General features: G+C 39.9%; 1 protein-coding gene across 1 annotated transcript in view; it reads left to right on the top strand.

The window, feature by feature from the left end:
* Positions 1-21,945, top strand: part of LOC116593624 — a 152,341-nt gene that overhangs the window by 89,943 nt on the left and 40,453 nt on the right. Inside the window, exon 2 of the mRNA XM_032347893.1 lies at positions 5,707-5,772. Within this exon, the coding sequence (XP_032203784.1) occupies positions 5,707-5,772 (66 nt within the window). The remainder of the gene's footprint in view (positions 1-5,706; positions 5,773-21,945) is intronic.

Here is a 21,945-nt window from a genome sequence, read left to right as displayed (position 1 = left end):
GACACATTAATTTGTCAAAATATTTTTGGGGGGATTTTTATAATCTGTACCAAGAGCCTCAAAAACTATCATGACCTTTGATCCAGAATCCTACCCTTGAAACTTTAATCCAAAATAATTTGAAATAATTAAAATCCTTTCCTTGAAAGATGTTCTTTATAGTACAGCCTATAAGAGAGAAAACTTGAAGATTCCTCAAATGTTTGGTGACACAGAAACAGTTATTTAAAATTAGAATTTAACTTCCTTGGGAAAGAACAGTTATATTTGGGATCCATTTCCCAAGTGAAGGAAGTTGAAGCCAAGAGTCAGTCACGTAATTGGTGCAACAGGTGGAGACAAATGGGACTGGATCTCCTTAATTGTTGGTCAAGAATTCTATTTTTCTCCCAAATTATCACTGTGTTTCTAAATACGCTTTCCTAGAGTGAAATGCTCGCTGCTAATGTTGCAAAACTATGAGGCAAAGTTAAAATGCCTTGAAGTATGTCAATGAGGTTATATTGTTAATATAATATATATTAATTATATTGCCAATTAATTTTTCATTGCTTGTTTTGTTTTTCAACTATGATTGCTCAAGAAATGAAGTGAATGATCAAGGCACCCCACTCTGGCTTCCCAGAGCTGAGAATCAGCATCAGCTGATAGAAATGTTGGGTTTTTTTTAAAGATTTATTTAGTTTAGAGAGAGAGAAAGAGAGAGGGCACTAGAGGGAGGGGCAGAGAGAGGGGGAGAAAGAGACTCCTAAGCACCTCCACACTGAGTACAGAGCCCAATGCAGGGCTCTATCTCATTACCCTGAGATCATGACCTGAGCCAAAACCAGGAGACCTCCCAGGCATCCCCAAATGGGTTATTTTTAAAATCAGTATATTTTTTTTTAAAAATGTATAGCTATAATAGCTGATGGGCTGAAAAAGCCAATGTTTTTTTTTTAATTTTTTCAATTTATTTATTTTCAGAAAAACAGTATTCATTATTTTTTCACCACACCCCATGCTCCATGCAATCCGTGCCCTCTATAATACCCACCACCTGGTACCCCAACCTCCCACACCCCCGCCACTTCAAACCCCTCAGATTGTTTTTCAGAGTCCATAGTCTCTCGTGATTCACCTCCCCTTCCAATTTACCCCAACTCCCTTCTCCTCTCTAACACCCCTTGTCCTCCATGATATTTGTTATGCTCCACAAATAAGTGAAACCATATGATAATTGACTCTCTCTGCTTGACTTATTTCACTCAGCATAATCTCTTCCAGTCCCGTCCATGTTGCTACAAAAGTTGGGTATTCATCCTTTCTGATGGAGGCATAATACTCCATAGTGTATATGGACCACATCTTCTTATCCATTCGTCCATTGAAGGGCATCTTGGTTCTTTCCGTAGTCTGGCGACCATGGCCATTGCTGCTATAAACATTGGGGTACAGATGACCCTTCTTTTCACGACATCTGTATCTTTGGGGTAAATACCCAGGAGTGCAATGGCAGGGTCATAGGGAAGTTCTTTTTTTAATTTCTTGAGGAATCTCCACACTGTTCTCCAAAGAGGCTGCACCAACTTGCATTCCCACCAACAGTGGAAGAGGGTTCCCCTTTCTCCACATCCTCTCCAACACATGTTGTTTCCTGTTTTGTTAATTTTGGCCATTCTAACTGGTGTAAGGTGATATCTCAATGTGGTTTTAATTTGAATCTCTCTGAGGGCTAATGATGATGAACATTTTTTCATGTGTCTGATAGCCATTTGTATGTCTTGATGGGAGAAGTGTCTGTTCATATCTTCTTCCCATTTTTTTGATATGTTTGCCTGTTTCGTGTGTGTTGAGTTTGAGGAGTTCATTATAGATCCTGGATATCAACCTTTTGTCTGTACTGTCATTTGCAAATATCTTCTCCCATTCCGTGGGCTGCCTCTTTGTTTTCCTGGCTGTTTCCTTTGCTGTGCAGAAGTTTTTGATTTTGATGAAGTCCCAAAAGTTTATTTTTGCTTTTGTTTCCTTTGCCTTTGGAGACATATCTTGAAAGAAGTTGCTGTGGCTGATATCAAAGAGATTACTGCCTATGTTCTCCTCTAGGATTCTGATGGATTCCTGTCTCACGTTGAGGTCTTTTATCCATTTTGAGTTTATCTTTTTGTATGGTGTAAGAGAATGGTCGAGTTTCATTCTTCTACATATAGCTGTCCAGTTTTCCCAGCACCATTTATTGAAGAGACTGTCTTTTTTCCACTGTATATTTTTTCCTTTTTTGTCGAAGATTATTTGCCCATAGAGTTGAGGGTCCATGACCAGGTGGGATTCATCTCTGGGCTACAAGGATGGTTCAACATTTGCAAATCAATCAATGTGATACAACAAATTAATATGAGAAGAGAGAAGAACCACATGGTCCTCTCAATTGATGCAGAAAAAGCATTTGACAAAGTCCAGCATCCGTTCCTGATTAAAACGCTTCAAAGTATAGGGATAGAGGGAACATTCCTGAACCTCATCAAATCTATCTATGAAAGACCCACAGCAAATATCATCCTCAATGGGAAAAAGCTCGCAGCCTTCCCGTTGAGATCAGGAACAAGACAAGGATGCCCACTTTCACCACTCTTGTTCAACATAGTATTAGAAGTCCTAGCAACAGCAATCAGACAACAAAGAGAAATAAAAGGTATCCAAATTGGTAATGAAGAAGTCAAACTCTCTCTCTTCGCAGATGACATGATTCTTTATATGGAAAACCCAAAAGACTCCACCCCCAAACTACTAGAACTCATACAACAATTCAGCAATGTGGCAGGATACAAAGTCAATGTGCAGAAATCGGTGGCTTTCTTATACACTAACAATGAAAATACAGAAAGGGAAATTAGAGAATTGATTCCATTTACTATAGCACCAAGAACCATAAGATACCTGGGAATAAACCTAACCAAAGAGGTAAAGGATCTGTACTCGAGGAACTACAGAACACTCATGAAAGAAATTGAAGAAGACACAAAAAGATGGAAGACCATTCCATGCTCTTGGATCGGAAGAATAAACATTGTTAAAATGTCTATACTGTCTAGAGCAATATATACTTTTAATGCCATTCCAATCAAAATTCCACCGGTATTCTTCAAAGAGTTGGAGCAAATAATCCTAAAATTTGTATGGGATCAGAAGAGACCCCGAATCGCTAAGGAAATGTTGAAAAACAAAAATAAAGCTGGGGGCTTCACGTTACCTGATTTCAAGCTTTATTACAAAGCTGTGATCACCAAGACAGCATGGTACTGGCATAAAAACAGACACATAGACCAGTGAAAAAGCCAAGGTTAAGCTTGCTTCAAGCATGCCTCGATTTGGGGCTCCACTGATATCACTAGGACTCAGTATCATCAGTCCATTTCTTGGCTCTCTTTCCCTTTGTGTGGATGGCTGTCTCAGCTGCAAGTGACAGCGGCAGCTCCAACCCTCAGAGCTGTTTCAGGTTTCAGTGGGTAAGCATAGGAGTCAAGTTCCCAGACGTCTGGAGACAATCTCTCATTAGCCCTGATTGGGTCACGTGACTACTCTGAACCAATCACAGGGAAATGTAGTGGAGGGTAGGCCTAGCCCTGGGTCATATGACCGACCACCCGTGGCAGTGGGGAGTGAGATGGCCTGGAGCACTGGGCTGGTATCATAGGAATCACAATTGGTTAAGAGTCAGAAGGGATGATTTTAAAGAGGAAATCAGGACACATTTACTAGACAGAGTGAGTGAGTGCTAGGCAGCGAAATCAACAGATGTCTACTACAGTTGGACTGTTGTCATTTTATTCTAGCTTTGCTGGGAAAAAGCCAGTAAGAACAAACTCAGCAAATCACAGACTTGCACTAAAGAGAATCATCTAAGGAGTTCGGTCTTTATTCTCTAAATAGAACATAGTTTACGCTATCAAAGACAGATGCTTGTTTACTCTGTGCTGAGAGCTCTCCAGCCAAGAGGATTCCAAATATCCTTCCATCTGTAGATCATTCCGGGGCTTTGCAATTTTTACTTTTTAAATGAGAAAATTGGAGGAGGGGCAATTTAAAATAAAATAATAAATATGTCTGGAGGAAAGCTAAAGAGCTACATTATTTCACAATTTTGGAATTCAGAGCAATAAAAAGTAAACAGTCTTATTGGCTCAAAGGAGAATGCTTTCATCTATGAAACAACTTTATTTGGTTATTTGGGCATCTCAAGAGACTTCCCCTGTGGCTGTATTATAAAATAACTCCTTATGTTTTTATTATGTACTGTCCTGTTGGGGCTTGTGGAACAAGAAATTATTTGCTGCATTTCTTTTCTGTATAATGGGGCTTTCTATCATATACATGTCCTTTGGTATCATATTAATTCACATCCTTTTTAGAAATGTAATTTTGGAAGCCATTTTCATTAAATATTTCTTACAACATATAAATTTGAGATAATTGAACTGAAGGCTTGTTTACCCAAAGTGCCCATGCCAATACTGTAATGGGTTTTAGAGGTAGGACAAATTTTTGGAACTGGTCCTTGATGAACATTTGAAGAAGATTTTTGATCTCTGGAAAAACATTTGTTCTCAACACAGGTGAAAGCAACTCCCTTATAAGTTGATACTGATGGCAATTTAAAGGAAACTATTCTTTTTAAATTAAAAAGAACACTGTATCTTACTATCCAAGCTTGAAGAGTCTGGTGGATTCTCATCTGGATGAAATAATACTTAAGGAGGTGCAAACTTAAAACAAATTGGGGAGTGCTCTACAATGGATAATATCAATTTTTTAGTTCATTTGTTCTACTTTGTTTAGAGAGTAGCCTCGTTTACCAGTTAGGGTACTCCATGCACACATGCTTTATTGTGGTCCAAAACATCTTCCATTGGGCTAAATTCTTTTGAGGAACAAAGTATGTGCAGAAAGTGTGCCAGCCTGAGAAGGAAGCTGAGTAAGCATCTGCTTGCAGTGTAATTGAAGGGATCTTGCATAAAAATTAAGGTCCCACAGAAATAGCCCCTCTGAGGCACTCAACAAATACTTGTTCAGCGAAGGAAAGACATAAATGAAAGAATCAGCATAAAGTCATCTTTCAGACAAATTCAGAAAGGCACTGTGTAGACATTCCTCTGAATTTACTTCCCCCACTTCTAGCTGCATCTACTTTATGAATACTACAGGAGTCACAGTTGTGGTTAAAGAATATCATACCAGCGCTCAGAGAAGAATGTGTTCACTCAACTTTCCAGAGATCAAAATAACTGTGAATTGTGATAGAATTTTCAAAAATACAGTGTATCAGTTCTTTGAATCATGAAAAGTAAAGCATAATTATCTCTGTTATACCATGCTGGCAGAATTTCTGTCATATGGAGGAACCCACCACCACTATGTCTAAATAATTGATGTTCCCAAACATTCAGTTACAGAGGACCTCTGGGTTGTACTGGTTCAGGGACAACACCTGTAGACACTTCCTGTGAAGGACACCCTGGAGTCTGTAACCCAGCCCTACTATAGTTATTCTACTCAACCTCTTCTGTTGAATTTGTTGCTTGTCCAAAGCCTCAGTTCATAAGGGCTTGGTCTAGTATTTTCAGATCTTGACTTCATATTGATTCAATAGGTGTTCAGAAAGTGTTGCTGTAAATTAATGCATATTTTTCCTTTCTCCCTATTTTTCTGGTTTGTGGAACTGGAACCCAGGAAGAAAAGGAATCCCTGGAAGAATCTAAATGCCTTGAGTTGGGACAGAAGATGGCACCAGGTAGAGTACATTCAGTGTGATGCATGCTTTTCTGGGCTGCTGTTGCTGACAGCAGGGCGTACAGCATCCAAAAGCTTTGTATATTGCACAAGAAAGTCTATGTGTTCCAAATGATTGGAAACACGACAAGAAATGTCACTGGTAATGGATTCCAGGCACGACATCTAGGCAATCTGGCTATGATGCAGAAACTAGCTGCTTCTCTTCTTTCTTTTATTGATTACAGTTCTTGATGAACAAATGCTTTCAATGAAGTAAATGATGATAATGATGAAGAAATTTCAAATTCGGGAATACTAAAATAAGTGTAGTTGTTTACTGAAATATTTATGATTACCTTGGAAAATGTTATTTAATAGGACTTCCTATGAGAAAACATGGAAAGAAACAGTGATGAGTAAATCTATAACTTAGTTTTTGACTATGCTCAGTAATGATAATGACATGTAATGGCCATAAAAATAAACATTAGTTGAATGGACCTAATAATAATGAAAGCGAGATCTTAATACTCTCTGCTTCTATATTCAAATGGCTTTTAGCTTGGTTTTAGATGTTAAGGAGTTAGAAGAGGGCTCCAAATGTGTTTGCTGCTGGTAGAGGCTTGTATTCTTGTAATTTAATGGAAATCAGGGAGGAGAATTGAGAAAATGGAGATAGTAATGAACAAGTGGGGAGAAAGGTGGCACCCCACTTTGATATGGATGGAGAAAGAATTAGCAATTAAACAGCTCCACTGTCTCCCTCTATAACCCTCCCAAGTGTGTACCACCGACAATAACACACATTGCTTTACTTTGGTGTCTTTCCCTAGGACACTCTCCCTTTGTAGATCCTAGCGTGGCTTGGCTCCTTCTCATCAATCAGATATCAGCTGTAATGTCCAGTCGCAGAGACTGATTTGTCATTTTTTTAAATCATTCTTCATCCCATTGCTCATTTTATTTGTTTCATAACAATTATTATGATCTAAAACCATCCTTCCATGGATTGGTTTGGTTAGTTATTGTCCCCCAGAGAGCAGAAGGCTTGCCTATCTTGTTTAATGGTACCTTAATACCTTGGACAGTGGCTGGCACCTAGTAGTCATTTAGTAAATTCTTACTGAGTCCTTTGTGTCTGCTATATGCAAGGCATTTTCTTTCTCTGTATAATAGAGATGCAGATAGGGTGGGTTTGATGTGGCCACCTCTATGACTATTTTAGATTTCTGGCCTAAAAAGAGAATAAGACAGGATCCTTGCCTTCAAGAAAATAAATGTCTAAGGTGTAGATGTGTTTGGAACACATGAAAAGATTGACATAACCCAAATACCCATGGGAGCAATGAGGAAGTAGAATCTAAGAAGTTTCCTTGAGTTGATGTTGCTCATAAGGAGATTTGGAATTTTTTGGTTTTATTTTGTTTTAAGATTTTACTTATTTGAGATGGGGTTGGTGGGAGAGAGAGAGAGAGCAGAGGAAGAGGGACTAGCAGACTGAGCATGGTACCTGATGCAGGGCTCGATATCACAACCCTTAGATATGACCTGAGCCAAAACCAAGAGTCAGGTGCTCAACCAACTGAGCCACCCAGGTGCTCTAGGAGTTTTGGAGTTTGAAAGTAGGGGCATAGGAAGGCAGAGTTGGAGCTTGCATTATACCCCTTAAAATTGTTCTGAGTGTCACTTTTGCACACTTACTCTTAATTTTCAGTTTCTCAGCTAGAGAAGTCTAGACTAATGGCTATTGCTGGGTCAATGCAAATATGGCCAAGCGATTTTGAGTTTCCCAGTTGCTGTTATAAGTAGTATCATTTGCTCTCTTGGCAGAGTGTACACTAGATTTTGAAGCCATCCAAAAGCCTTGATTATCCCACATGTTGTGAAGATACTGCTACTCACCAAGACTTTTCTAAGACACAAGTTGGCTCCAACAGGTCCTACTGTGACATCTCTGAGTGAGAAAACAAGGATCCAATTCTCAGTCTTCTAGCATCCTAGATCTTTAAGCCTTAGAAGTGTGTGACTAGAAATGTAGTGTAGTGGTAAAAAATTACCTTCGCAATACATTTGGAGTCAGAGATCCAAATGAAAATAATTCCACAGAAAGAGAGGCACCATTTAGTTAGAAATCTATAATCTTAATTTCTTTGTGTTGCTATATACTTTCCTCTCAGGGCTGCCTTTGATGTGTCCCAAAGATTTTGAACAGTTGTGTTTTCATTTTCATTTGTTTCTATGAATTTTTTAAATTCTTCTTTCATTTCCTGGTTGACCCATTCATTCTTTAGTAGGATGCTCTTTAGCCTCCATGTATTTGAGTTCTTTCCAACTTCCCTCTTGTGATTGAATTCTAGTTTCAGAGCATTATGGTCTGAAAATATGCAGGGAATGATCCCAATCTTTTGGCACTGGTTGAGACCTGATTTGTGATCCAGGATGTGATCTATTCTGGAGAATGTTCCATGTACACTAGAGAAGAATATGTATTCTGTTGCTTTGGAATGGAATGTTCTAAATATATCTGTGATGTCTATCTGGTCCTGTGTCGTTTAAAGGCTTTATTTTCTTGTTGATCTTTTGCTTAGATGATCTGTCCATTTCAGTAAGGGGGGGGGTTTAAGCCCCCTACTATTATTTTATTATTGTTGATGTGTTTCTTTGATTTTGTTATTAATTGGTTTATATAACTGGCTGCTCCCATGTTAGGGCATAGATTTTTTAAATTGTTAGATCTTCTTCTTGGACAGACCCTTTAAGTATGATATAGTGTCCTTCCTCCTCTCTTATTTGAGTCTTTATCTTAAAATCTAATTTATCTGATATAAGGATTGCCACCCAAGCTTTCTTTTGACATCCATTAGCATGGTAAATTGTTTTCTACCCCATCACTTTAAATCTGTCTTTGGGTCTAAAATGAGTTTCTTGTAGACAGCATATCAATGGATCTTATTTTTTTTTTTTTTACCCATTCTGATATCCTGTGTCTTTTGATTGGGACATTTAGCCCATTTACATTCAGGGTAACTATTGAAAGATATGAATTTAGTGCCATTGTATTGCCTGTAAGGTGACTGTTACTGTATATTGTCTCTTTTCCTTTCCAGCCTGTTACTTTTAAGGTTCTCTCTTTGCTTAGAGGACCCCTTTCAATATTTACCATCAGGCTAGTTTGGTGTTTGCAAATTCTTTTAATTTTTGTTTGTCCTGGAAGCTTTTTTTTTTTTAAGATTTTATTTATTTATTTGACAGAGAGAGATCACAAGTAGGCAGAGAGGCAGGCAGAGAGAGAGAGAGGAGGAAGCAGACTCCCCGCTGAGCAGAGAGCCCGATGCGGGACTTGATCCCAGGACCCTGAGATCACGACCTGAGCCGAAGGCAGCGGCTTAACCCACTGAGCCACCCAGGCGCCCAGTCCTGGAAGCTTTTTATCTCTCCTTCTATTTTCAATGACAGCCTAACTGGATATAGTATTCTTGGCTGCATATTTTTATCATTTAGTGCTCTAGATATATCATGACTGTCCTTTCTGGGCTACCAGGTCTCTGTGGATAGGTCTGCTGCCAATCTAATATTTCTACTATTGTATGTTATAGACCTCTTTTCCTGAGTTGCTTTCAAGATTTTCTCTTTGTCACTAAAATTTTTAAGTTTTACTATTAGATGATGGGGTATTGACCTTTTTTATTGACTTTGAGGGGGGTTCTCTGTGCCTCCTGGATTTTGATGCTTGTTCCCTTTGCCATATTAGGGAAATTCTCAACTATAATTTGCTCCAATATGCCTTCTGCCCCCCTCTCCCTTTCTTCTTCTTCTGGGATCCCAATTATTCTAATATTGTTTTGTGTTATGGTATCACTTATCTCTTTAATTCTCCCTTCATGGTTCAGTAGTTGTTTGTCTCTCTTTTGCTCAGCTTCTTTATTCTTTATCATTTGGTCTTCTATATCACTAATTCTCTCTTCTGCCTCATTTATCCTAGCCGTAAGAACTTCCATTTTATTACACCTCATTAATGGCTTTTTTAAATTTCAACGTGGTTAGATTTTAGTTCTTTTATTTCTCCAGAAAAGGATTTTATTTCTCCAGAAAGGGATTTTCTAATATCTTCCATGGTTTTTTTAAGCCCAGATACGACCTTGGTAATTGTCATTCTGAACTCTACTTCTGATATATTATTCATGTCCATATTGATTGGGTCTCTAGCCATCAGTACTGCCTCTTGTTCTTTTTTTTTTTTTGTGGTGAGTTTTTCTACCTTGTCATTTTATGCAGATAAGAATAGATTAACAGGAGAGCAAAATACCAAAAGGATAACAACAATCCCAGAAATATATACTCCCAAGTCAGAAGAGACTCAAAACCAGGGGGAGAAGGGAGGAGGAGGAGAAAAAAAAAAAAAATATATATATATATATATAACTGGTGAATAGAACAGAGCCACACATTTGATTTTGGGTGTATTTTGGTCTGTTAGAAAAAACTACCTCCCAAATTTTAAAGAAAAACTTATATATATATACAAAAATAAGGGTAAACATGATGAAGGAATGGAATATGACTATAAAGATAAAAATTTAAAAAGATTCTAAAAAATGAATTGATAAGGTAAGAAGTTCATTGAAAAAAGAAAAAAGAAGAGGAAAGAATGTCATCAGGCTGGAGACTAGAACAAAACCTTTAGCTAGATTTAGGGCATATTTTGATCTATTAGAAGAAATTGTATCCCAAAATTTTAAAGGAAAAAATAACTGTATTATACAAAAAAATAAGATTAAATACAATGAAGGAATAAAATATGAGTATTACAATGAAAATTTAAAAAGATTTTTAAAAAGATATTGTTAAGATAAAATAGTTTAAAAATGTTCAAAATAGGAAAGAGGAAAAATTTAAAAATAGAATAAGAAAAAAATGAAATTTAAAAAATTTAACTTTGAAAGACTAAAGGATCATGGGGGAAAAAGCCATGTGTTCTATGTGTTGCTTTCCCCTAGCTCTGGAGTTCCACAGTTCTCATTGATTGGTGAACTTGGTCTTGACAGGATGTTCTTGCTGATCTTCTGGGGGAGGGGCCTGTTGCCATGATTCTCAAATGTCTTTGCCCCAGGCGGAATTACACTGCCTTTGCCAGGGGCCAGGCTAAACAATCTGCTCGGGTTTGCTCTCCAGAGTTTTTGTTCCCTGAACGCTTTCCGTAGAGCTCTGGAGGATGGCAGTGAAGATGGTGGCCTCCCAATCTCCGGCCTGGAGGAGCCGAGAGCTCAGGGCCCCATTCTTCAGTGCACCATCAGAGAAAAGCAGTCAATCCCTTCTGTCTCCCTGGTCTCTGGCCACACTCCGGGCTCACCCAGCCTGTGACCCAGTGTTTCTCTCTCTGCTCCACGGTTCTGTTTGGAGTCTCCAAACCCAGCAGATTCCCACAGCGTGCTCCTGCATTATTCCTCCCAGAGGAGGAAGGAGGGGGTCTCTCCAGATCTGCCACTGTGGGATTCCTGCTTGAAGAGCAGTGGCCCAGCTGTGCCTCAGATCATGGTTTAAGGTAATCCTGAGCTGAGAGCTCACTCCTCAGCTCTGCCTCTGTAGGAGGCTTCCCCACTCTGATACCTGGGAGCTCTGCTGCACTCAGGCATCCCTGGTCTTTTTGTGTCCCCGCAGGTCCTGAGACCACACTGTCCCCGTGAGGGCTCCACCCCCCACGTAGCCTCTGGAGCAAGGTCCCTCAGTAGAGCAGATTTCTAAAAGCTCTGATTTTGTGCTCTGCTGCTCTCTCACTTGCTGGGAGCTGGCCCCTCCCCACCGCAGTCTATCTTCCCATTGCTTTGGATTCACATCTCCCCACGTCCTACCTTCTGGAAAGTGGTCGATTTTCTGTTCCTAGAATTGCTGCTCTTCTTCTCTTCTATCTCCTGTTGAGTTTTTAGGTGTTCAGAATGGTTTGATAACTGTCTAGCTGAACTCCTGAGACCTGATGATATTTTGGTCTCCTACTCTTCTGCCATCTTGCTCCTCCCTGCCCAATTTCTTTGTGATTTAATTATATGGCTTTAGATTTTGGATTATGAATAAATGACTTATTTAGTTATTTTTATTTGAAAACACCTAATAACCCCACTCTCTATAAATTTTAAACAGAAAATGCAAAATTTTTCTCAATATTTCTAAAAGTGTTTGGATGTACTAACTTTGGGACTTACTGAAAATTCCCTCTTCTATATTCAGGATTTACTCCAAACATGTCTCTATACTGTGGCATTATTGTACTTGTGTGTCTTGTTTTGGTCCATTTAATTCAGATCTACTGTGTTTACTAACCATTCTTTGAAATCCAATTATGTATTTAGTTGTGTCTGCCAGGTTATTTGAAAAGTATGAACATATAATACATTAACTAAGAAATGTTTATTGAAAACCTACCATGTGCTAGCCATTGTGCTAGGAATTATGCTATATTTAGAGTGGTAAGTAGGACAGATGTGACTCCATATATCATCGAGCTTGCGGGGGAAATGAGAAATGCAGCCATTAAACAAATAAAAGGAAAATGTAAATTATAGAGAAAGTATAGCCGTTACTTTTATAAATAAAATATAAGTTATAGAGGAAGCATGGCTCTGTGGAAGTATTGCCTTTAGAGCTTATAGTTAAATAGTGTCTCTAAAACATAGACACAGAGAACTAAGACAACAAGTAGGATACGTACATGCTGAAACACAGGCAGGAGTGGGAGGATGAGGAACCAAAGAGGCAAGAGAAACTCAATTTGGGGCATCCAGGAAGTTATCCAAGGGTTTGTGGCCTATGAGCTGGGTCTCGAAGGATAGAAAGGAAATCCTTTTCATCATTTCATGTGAAAAAAGACACATTAGCCAGGATATTTATAAATTGAAAACCAAATACTATAAATTGAATCTGAAGTGATGCCTATTTGGTATCTGGCCCTTTCTTGCTGATGATTGAATCTTTAAGCACCTCTTTCTTCATCCTGAGGCCTGTAATTTCTACTTGGAGGATCCACCCAGGAGCTATGACAGGTTACTTGGAAGTGTGTTTAACCTTTGCCACCATCATTACCTGTCCTTTGCTACCCAATAACTGAGTGTCTGTACATTTGAGGGGTTTTTTTTGTTTTTGTTTTTTTGTTTTTTTTTTTTTAGTAAGTGAGGAATGAGATAATAGACCCATGAAATATGGTAATAAGAGTAGAGGTATTGTGAATGAAGTAGAGGTATTGTGAAGGAAAGATTTCCAGACATAAGAGTTTTGAGGTGGCCATGATGTTGTCTGAGAAACAAAGAAAAAACAATGATACTTTACTAATAGTAACAAGGAGGCCATAGTTACAAACAAAAGGATCTATAGGTCAGCAGGAAGGCTTAATTAAAAGCCCGACAATATGACCCTCTGAAGATAAGCCAGTTATTGGAAGTAGCTGAGGACAAAGTAAGAGTTTATATGTTCTCACCTGGGTTTATGCCTCATTTCTCAGCAACTGCTATAGCAAAGTTGGTAGACATTTTGGTCTGTATGACTCATGGGGCTACCTGCTCCCAGATCTTTCTTTCCGTGAGTTTTCTTTCCTTTCTGCATTGCCATGGAATGTGTTCCTTTCCTCTAGCCTTTTGTGGTTGCCCTGACTTGTTTTGTGCTGAGACTTCATTTAATCTGACTTGTTCTCCACTAAAGGGCTCTTGGAATAAGCCAAGCACTACACGTACTCACAACAGCTTGTAAAATGCATCAATATTGAACAAGGTTAAAACTGAGCAGTACCTTTTTAGTACAGAGACTCAGGTTTATAAGTTGCCCTAACTAATCTTATCTCTAGCTAAATGAATAGAAATTATGGAGTACCAGTTTTGGGTGAGAGAGAGAGAAGGAAGTTAGCATATCATGTCTTCATTCATTCATTCCTTTGTGAACAGGGAGACAGATGAATGGATGAGGCAGCTATACTATATTGAGAGGATATTTTTTTTTAATGAATTGCACCCTTTCTGGTGGCTATGTTTCAAAAGGAAAGTAAAATGTGTTTTTAAAATGTTGGCTCGATCATGCCATTTTTCTTGCCCATGCATTGCTTTAGACACACGCCAAGTATTTTTGAATGCTGAAACAACTTTCAAATGTATTTAAAATTCAGGAAGACTTTGCAGAATCATTTTTATCTTTTTGCTTGTGCTTAGCCTGTGCTGTTGGGATCCCATGATTGCCACACTCTGATCGTAATGGGAGAATCTTGTAAGTCGACGCTGTTTTATGACAGTCACAATGTTTCACTGGAACACTCTCTTTTTGCTAAAGGTCACCTAAGGCTGAGTGGGGCCCAGCATGCTTTCAGAGTTGGCTGTCTGTGTCATCTGCATTCAGTCAAGTTTTCATTTCCTGTGGTTTGTGAGTTTCTTATGTGTGAAGTAAACCCCAAACGGTTAAAATTCTCCAACTAAAAATGAAAGCAATCAGGACAAAATATATGTATTTTTGTAACCTTTGTGAGGAAGTGAGACCAGGGTTCCATTGAGCCGCTTCTTAAGCAACATGATGTCGCTGTGTGTGTGTGTGTGGTTTGCAAGGCTGGCCCCCTGCGGGAAGGCAGCACTTCTGGCCAGGAGCCTTGAGGTGTGAGAAAATGACCTATTCTTTGGTAATTCAGACAAGTAGAGTGTTTGCTTTTACTTTCATGTCATAGTAGAACAGTCAAAATGAGATGTCTACCCCAGCCAACTGCATTTTGGTCATACCCCACTTTGTGCAAAAAAAGTGATTTATCTTCCTTACCAATTTTTCCAAGATCCTGGCTAAAGAATGAATAGAAAACCGTTCAGGTAAGGAAGTTGGAAAACAGAAGATGGTGGACTTCCTTTATCCTGAGTTTCCTTTCTTTCCAACCCCTTAACAGACCATCTGAAGTCCTTGGAGGCCTCTTTTTACAGAAAACGCCGCTGGGGGCTGTAGATGTCTTCCAGCAAGGACCTGATTCTTAAATTTCTATTTGGGTTTTTCCTCAGATCCCAGCCCAATGACTGGAAGACGGGAGAGCTCAAAATAAATGGTTGGTTGACTAAAATATAAACGCGTGTGTGAATGACTGAGTCTGGTCTACGGTACAACTTGTGAAATAAAAACTGTTGTTCAGTTGGGACTTTAACAGACATGAAGAGAACCATGCTAATTCCCAGGAAAGTCAAAGATGAGGGAGACAAGGTGCATGCCTTCAAGGAGCTAAATGTACTTCCTTTACCTGAGTTTACCTCCTTCTCATTCCCTTGACTATAGGATAGTCTGTGGGTTCTTGGAGGGGGACTTTTATGAGAGAACATGCTGCTGAGGTGGCAGATGACTTCCATCAAAGTCTTGATCCCCACAGTCCTGTATGGGACTTAGCAACCATGATTTTATTGTAGTCTAAGGAGTCCCGCCATTTTGTCTCCACTTCAAAGAATAGTTGACTGGATATTTACTATCATGTAAATTCATCCCAAGAAGTGAAGGTCTACCAGAGGAATACACCTGTGAAAATGATATATTCCCCATCCCAAGGATGAAAACACGACTGGATGGGAGGCTATGCATGGGCTCTAACAGGTATTCATAAAGAGGAAGATGTTTCTAGAACTTATTCATAGATCCTGCATTATGAGTGTAAGTAGGAGAAAGTCATGGGCTGGGGGAGAGCACAACTAGATTTTCTTCACTGTTAAATCAGTTGGCCTTGCCCTCAAATCCAAGCAGATGCTTAGAATGGGAGAGGGAGTAATGATCTTTGGCAGGACGAGCAACAAGGGTGTTCTCTCATTCAGGAAGGGAGACTTCCTGGCCTGCCCGCTGAAGATGTACAAATCTGCTCTTAGCTCAATATTATTTTGCATTGAAAAGGTGTCAGACTAATGAAATCCGGTTGCCAAGTTCTCAGTGCTGTCCTCGGCAACATCTATTAAGTAATATTACCACCCACAGCTCTGAAACCACAGCCTCCATCTTCCTCAGGGTCACCCAGAAAGCAGTTTCTGTTTTTTCTCCTCTCTCCAGGGGCAGAGAGCTAATCACTTCCAGATTTTTTTTATTCAGGAAATTCAATAGATCGCTTATTGTTCGTAAATGAGAAAACACAAATAAATAAAAATGAGAGTTTGATTTAGTCCTCTGTGTTCAAGGTACACCTGATGTGCTATTGACTGACCAGGCACCTGTTTCTTGAAGGGGGCGGAAACGCACCTGCGCAGCAAATGTTTGATTTAGATATTGTGCCCATGTGCCACATGCAACACCTTGGTAACCTATCCAGTACTACTCTTTATCCAATCCTAAGTCCCCTTAAGCCTTTGGAGGCACAGGGATTCCCAGAAGTTTATCCAGGTCATAAAATGAATCAGTTACTAGGAAACAAATTTTCAGTGTGGCAATAATTGGAGCAGAATTGTATAATGTGTGTGTGTGTGTGTGTGTGTGATGTTTCTATGTTATTTTATTTTCTTCCGTCATTTCCTCGTTTGTTTAAAATTTATTCTCCAGCCTTTGTAAGAATCCCTTAGAAGAGAAGGCAACACTAATACACAAAAGAAACAATGATGAAGCAGCACTTAGGTTAAATAAGTGAAACCCTAAACTGATGTTCTTCGAGTGTCTCTATCCTGGAGGAATCTCTCTACCCACTTCCACTTCTTACTTCCTGTCACCGTACGTGGGTAGAAGGCTGGAGGTTGCGCTGCATGCTGTGTATTTGGACGCCTGGGCCACTTTCTCCCTGGAGGGCGCCCTTCCTCCCGTTCTCAGGACACGGACAGTGGAAATCGTCATGTAGAGGTTCCAGCTGGTCATGGTCCCAAAGGCCCTTAGGTGGGAGGGAAAATGGGAAGTTTCTGAATCTCAGAGATAGGAGGTGGTGTTGCTCTTGTTGCTATGTACCCGTGTTTCCCTGAAAACATTTAAATGAAGTAGATTTTTGGTCCTAGGATTCCCCTGAAGTCAGCATCTTTATTCCCCTCATTCCCACACCTCAGTTCAACTTGGCTTCATGGCAGTCATAGCCTACTACCCACTTAGGTGGTTCCCAGTGGGTCAGCCCCTGCTCTAGAATTTGTAGAAAGGAAGATCCTAGCTGAAGCTATATGGTTGAAAAGACAGTACTGGACTTGTCCTCAAGTTGTTTTCAGACAGGACTTCATTGAGAAAATGTCATTGTCCAGATTATGGGAGGTCGGACCGATGAAGCTGGTGGGTGTGGCAGCCACCATACCCACCAGCTTCCACTTGTGTGGATCTGGCCCCACTTCCTATGCCTGCGGGTGTCTGCCTCAAGCTTTCTCTTCCAGAACCTGCTCTGAACCCTCTCAGGAGTAGCCCTTAAGCTGGTACTGCTGGGACCTGGTGAATAAATACCTCTGCTCATTGACCCCTTAGGCGGGGGTCAGCTGTGGGGCATGTGTTCTGTGCTGGTGCCCAGAGTTGCCTCCAAGGTTTAAGCCACAGAAGTAGCTGGCTGCTCTCCCTCCTGGCTTATCACCCCACTGCCCCCCTGCTCTTCCCCTCACCTCCTATGTAACTGCATCTAGAGGCACCCATAATCAGAGAGGATCCCCTGGCACCATCACTGCATTCAACCTGCCGTAATTTATTCAAAAGAATCAATGAGCCTGATTGGGATCTTAAAAAAAAAAAAAAAAAAAAAACCCGCACAAAACAAAAAACAAAAAACCCTTTGAAAAAAAATTTTAAAAAATGTAAATGCAAAACAGCTACTCTGATCACTACCTTATTAACTGGTCAAAATGGTGCCTTTCCTAAGCTTCTTAATTCTGGACAGCATTCCCTCCTTACCTGTTAATTGGGAGATGTTAAATAACAATTATGAAGGAACGAGACTTTTCCATCTTGACATTGACTATCACAAAGCTTATTTGCTCAGAGACCGCTATACTGTGACTCATTTTGAACTTGCTTCATATGCATCGAGGGTGAATTTGAGTCACACAATCACTTATGTTTGAGCCCCAAACATGAGCCCTAATGTTCAGCTTAGTTACTGATTGGATCTGGGTGAACTTGAATAGTCACTTACTCTATTTCAAGCCTGTTTTTAAAAACAGCTTAGAAAAGAACGCCTCTGGACTCCTTATGCTTCATCACAGAGAGGTGATGAGAAAAAGAGACCAAAAGAACACGACAGTAAAATCTTAATGAATTTTCTCTAACGTATTATGGCTGAGGATTGATACGTGATCTGTGTTCCACACAGATATTCAAAAACAATGGCTAATTCTGAAAACTTGAAAAGCGATTTTTAACATTTTCACAGTGAGTTACATACCAACAGGGCAAACAATGACGCATTTGGTTTGGCCTGCCGTCTTCAAAATTTTACAAAATTAGTTGCCCATGTTTAAAATCTGGAGAACTTCCTGTAAATAATCTAGGTTCCGATTTCTCTTGAGGAATTGTAAAAACTGGCAAACCAGGGCTACGTTCCTAAGTAATAATAAATAATTAATAAATAAATAAATAAATAAATAAATAAATAAATAAATAAAAGTCAGTTGGTGTCACAGCACTGAGAGGTTACCTCCCCATCCTGCCTGTGTCTGAGGACCTGGGGGGGGCGTTGCTGTGGAAACGGGAGGAAACACTAGCTCACATCAAGCTGGTGAGCCCTGCCCTCAGCCAGTGATCTTTACCCGGTTCTCTGAAGCTCCCTGCAGTTACATTTTCTTGTGTGTCAGAGGCTAATGCTGCACTCTTCGGAGGCTTCTCATGATTTCAGTAATGGAGACTACACACATTTTACAACTCGGAGGGGTACCACCAGGAACGGGAACCACTTAATGGATGGGTGTGACTGAACAGCGAGAAGTGTCACTCCAGCTCACACCTTAATGACACGGGACGTTGGAGGACTAGGAGCAGCAACGGGACCACAACTGCTTCTCTAGGCCTTTCCCTTTCGCAGGAACTAAGGGGTCCCTGTGTTCTCACTGAGAGGGTCGCAGGGATGGACTTCTGTCTCTGCTCTTGCTCAGCAAGACTGTTGTAAAATTTCCTTAGTGAGCATTTGCCCTTCTGGCTGTGTGCCTGGCACCTTTTAGATGGATTTTGATCAAGCATGACTCCAGTGTGTATGGTAATCATGGAAAATTTCAGCTTTCCTATCCAAGGAGAAACTGACGAAAGGGACAAACTGCCCTTGGCTTTTTCCAAGCCGTAGAAGCAGAAGCAGATCAAGGACTCGGAAAGTCAGGGCGCGTTTGGCAGAAACCCCACACCAGTCCGGCCGTCATGGTGAATACACTGTGGCATCAGATCAGTTCATCTGGCTACCTGGTTAACTTGTCCTGTTTTCGACAAGCATGTATGGAGCCTGCCGTTCTCTTCTGGGCGCTGAGATAGGGCCGCAAGTCTCGCCTTGTTGGTTTTATGCCCTCAACCCTAATAGCCATGTTTCCAGAAGTGCAGGCTCAGGCATTTTTTCTGTGCCCGCATTCTTTTCATGCCTGTCCTGCTTTAAGTGGGTTTGCTGTATATAGTTCTCTCCAGCCATTTGAAAAGTCTTAGCGAAAATGGATCATTGTTTTACTTCCGTCGGGTGACAACTTTCTCTGGTCCTTACCACTTACCACCCACTGACTAGATCCTGAGTTCATCTGGTCCAGCTGCCATTTTTGATTTGAGCATGTTTAGGATCATGTTATCTGTATTGTTCTTTTCTAACAACTGAACACAAAAAGTTTGGTGAGCATACTTGCTGGATTACGCTAGCTAATATTTAGTAAGTCCTTGCAGTGCATTAGGTGCTACACTAAGTGTTTTCTGTGAATTTCTTAGTTAATCCTCTTAACAGCCCTGTGGGGTCTGTATCATCCCCACTTAGCAAATAAAGAAACTCAACCTTAAAGAGTTAATTCATCCAAACATAGGCCCAGTTGAGTCCAATGCCCTATACTCAACCATTCCAACAACGCTGCAAATATCAGTATGTCTTCCAGAGCTGAGAATTTCTGAGCAGTCCCGTATGGAGAAGGTAGAATATATTTGCCTCTGATTTTTTGCACATGTATCAGCAGGGATCTAAGATTGGTGCCCTTTAGAAAGGCTAACCGTCCTGGTTTCCTGTAAGGAGGGCACGTGGGGGTGCGGCAAGTTCCTGGAATTTGTCCTGGGCGTATAAACTCATTGAGACGATTGAGATGAAATAAAGAAATGAGTCTTTACCCCCACCCAAGATTTGGTGAAATTTAGTATCTTTAGTTTTTAATCTGCTTTACTCTTTTAGGATATTATATTGAAATCTGGTAGAATCAAAGACAATAACAAATGCCTTCCAAACTTGTCTCTTTTTTCCAACTGTATGATTTCTGTTTATGGTGTCACCCTTCATCCTGGCCTTCAGCTTCAAGGTCATGTTGGAGTTCAACTTCCCACTTAACCTCTATATTCAGTTTCTCTGCAGTATTTCTTGTATCTATGCCAATTTTTCCAGTCCGACTGTCACACTCCAGCTTAGGTCATTATTCTTCCCCTGCCCAAACTAATTTAATAGTTTCCTAACTGGTCTTTCTGCATCTAGACCTTGCCTGCTCTTATCTATCTTACACACCCCCATTAGAGTACCTACTTGTCTGTTAAAATCGTATGTAGGCCTGAAGGTACAAGTCAAATTCTGTACTCTTGATAAACTTGTAGAGTACATATGGAGAAGTAATCTCTCTAATACTTTTCTTATGGCCCATAATTTACAGTTATGTGTGGACATGTCTTATCTCTGACAACTGTGTATCCAATATTTCTCTTCTTTAGCCACAGGATCCTGATTTTGTTGGGTACAGTTTAGGCCCCACTATAAAACAACATTTCCCAGCATCCCTTACAGATAGGGCTGGCCAATGGTATATAAGCTAAGTTGTGTCGGGGGATCGCTTAATTTGGTTTCCTCAGAGGCAGATCCTGGGACAAGTATTCTAGCACCACTTGTTTGGAGGAGGTCTCAGGAAGTACAGGTAGTGAGGAGGGCAAGTGAAATAGCATAAGGCAGGCAGGCAGTCAAAGGTTGGTTATTAAGAAAATAATCACTTTTGGTGACTGGAATTTCATCTTATCAGGGAACCATGGAATGTACCTCAGGAGCTGGCAGTTTCAAGTTGGGACAATGTGTAAGATGGTAAGAGCAAGGGCATGTGTCTGGGTTTTATTTTTAATAGACTTTTTTTTTTTTTTAGAATAGTTTCAGATTCATGACAAAATTAAGCAAAAAGTAGAGATTTGCTCCCACCCCACACATGCATAACCTTCCCCATTATCAGCATTCTCCACCAGAGGGGAACATCTGTCACAACTGATGGCCTCATACAGACCTATCATCATCACCTAAACTCCATGGTTTACATCAGGGTTCATTTTTGGTGTTGAACATTCTATGGTTTGGACAAATATATAATGACGTGAACCCATCATATAGAGTATTTTCACTCCACAGTTTTGACTTTTCCAGAGTATTATATAGTTGGAATCATACAGTAGGTAGCCTTTTCAGACTGGCTTCTTTCCCTTAGTAATATGCATTTAAGATTCCTCCCTGTCTTTCCATGGCTTGATAGCTCACTTATTTTTAGAGCTGAATAATATTTCATTGTATGGATCACAATTTATTCTGAAGGATATCTTAATTGTTTCTAAATTATAACAGTTAGGAGCAAACTGTAATAAGCATCTGTGTGATGTGAATAAAGTTGGTGGATAAGGTGTCAGCTCCTTTGGGTAAATACCAATGAGTGCAGTGGTGGACACACTTCCATAGTGGCTGAGCCACTTTGCATTCTCACCAATAATGAATGAGAGTTTTTGTCGGTCCACAACCTCACTAGCATGTGGTGTCTGTGTTCTGAATTTTGGTTACCCTTAGGTGTATAGTGGTATCTCATTTTATGGCTGGGTTTTTTTTAATAACATTTAATTTTTACTATGAGCATACTTATTAAAAATTTAGTCATGTAACAAAGTGGAAAAAAGCTAATGATTTAACATTAAGTGAAAGAAGTAGGATATCCAATTATTTACTGTGCTGACAACTACAGAACATAAGAATTGATGCATAGTTTTACAAGATGGAGAAAAAAAAATCCTGAATGCTTCTAGTAGTTATTCAATCTCACAGCCCTAGCTTCTAGTGCAATAGCATGCAATAAATATTTGTTGTTCTTCAATAAATAT

The sequence above is a fragment of the Mustela erminea genome, chromosome 6 (assembly GCF_009829155.1).
Source record: "Mustela erminea isolate mMusErm1 chromosome 6, mMusErm1.Pri, whole genome shotgun sequence".
In the NCBI taxonomy this organism is placed as follows: Eukaryota; Metazoa; Chordata; class Mammalia; order Carnivora; family Mustelidae; genus Mustela; species Mustela erminea.
The sequence above is the reverse complement of the archived record's forward strand: the minus strand, read 5'-3'. Positions and strand labels throughout refer to the sequence as shown.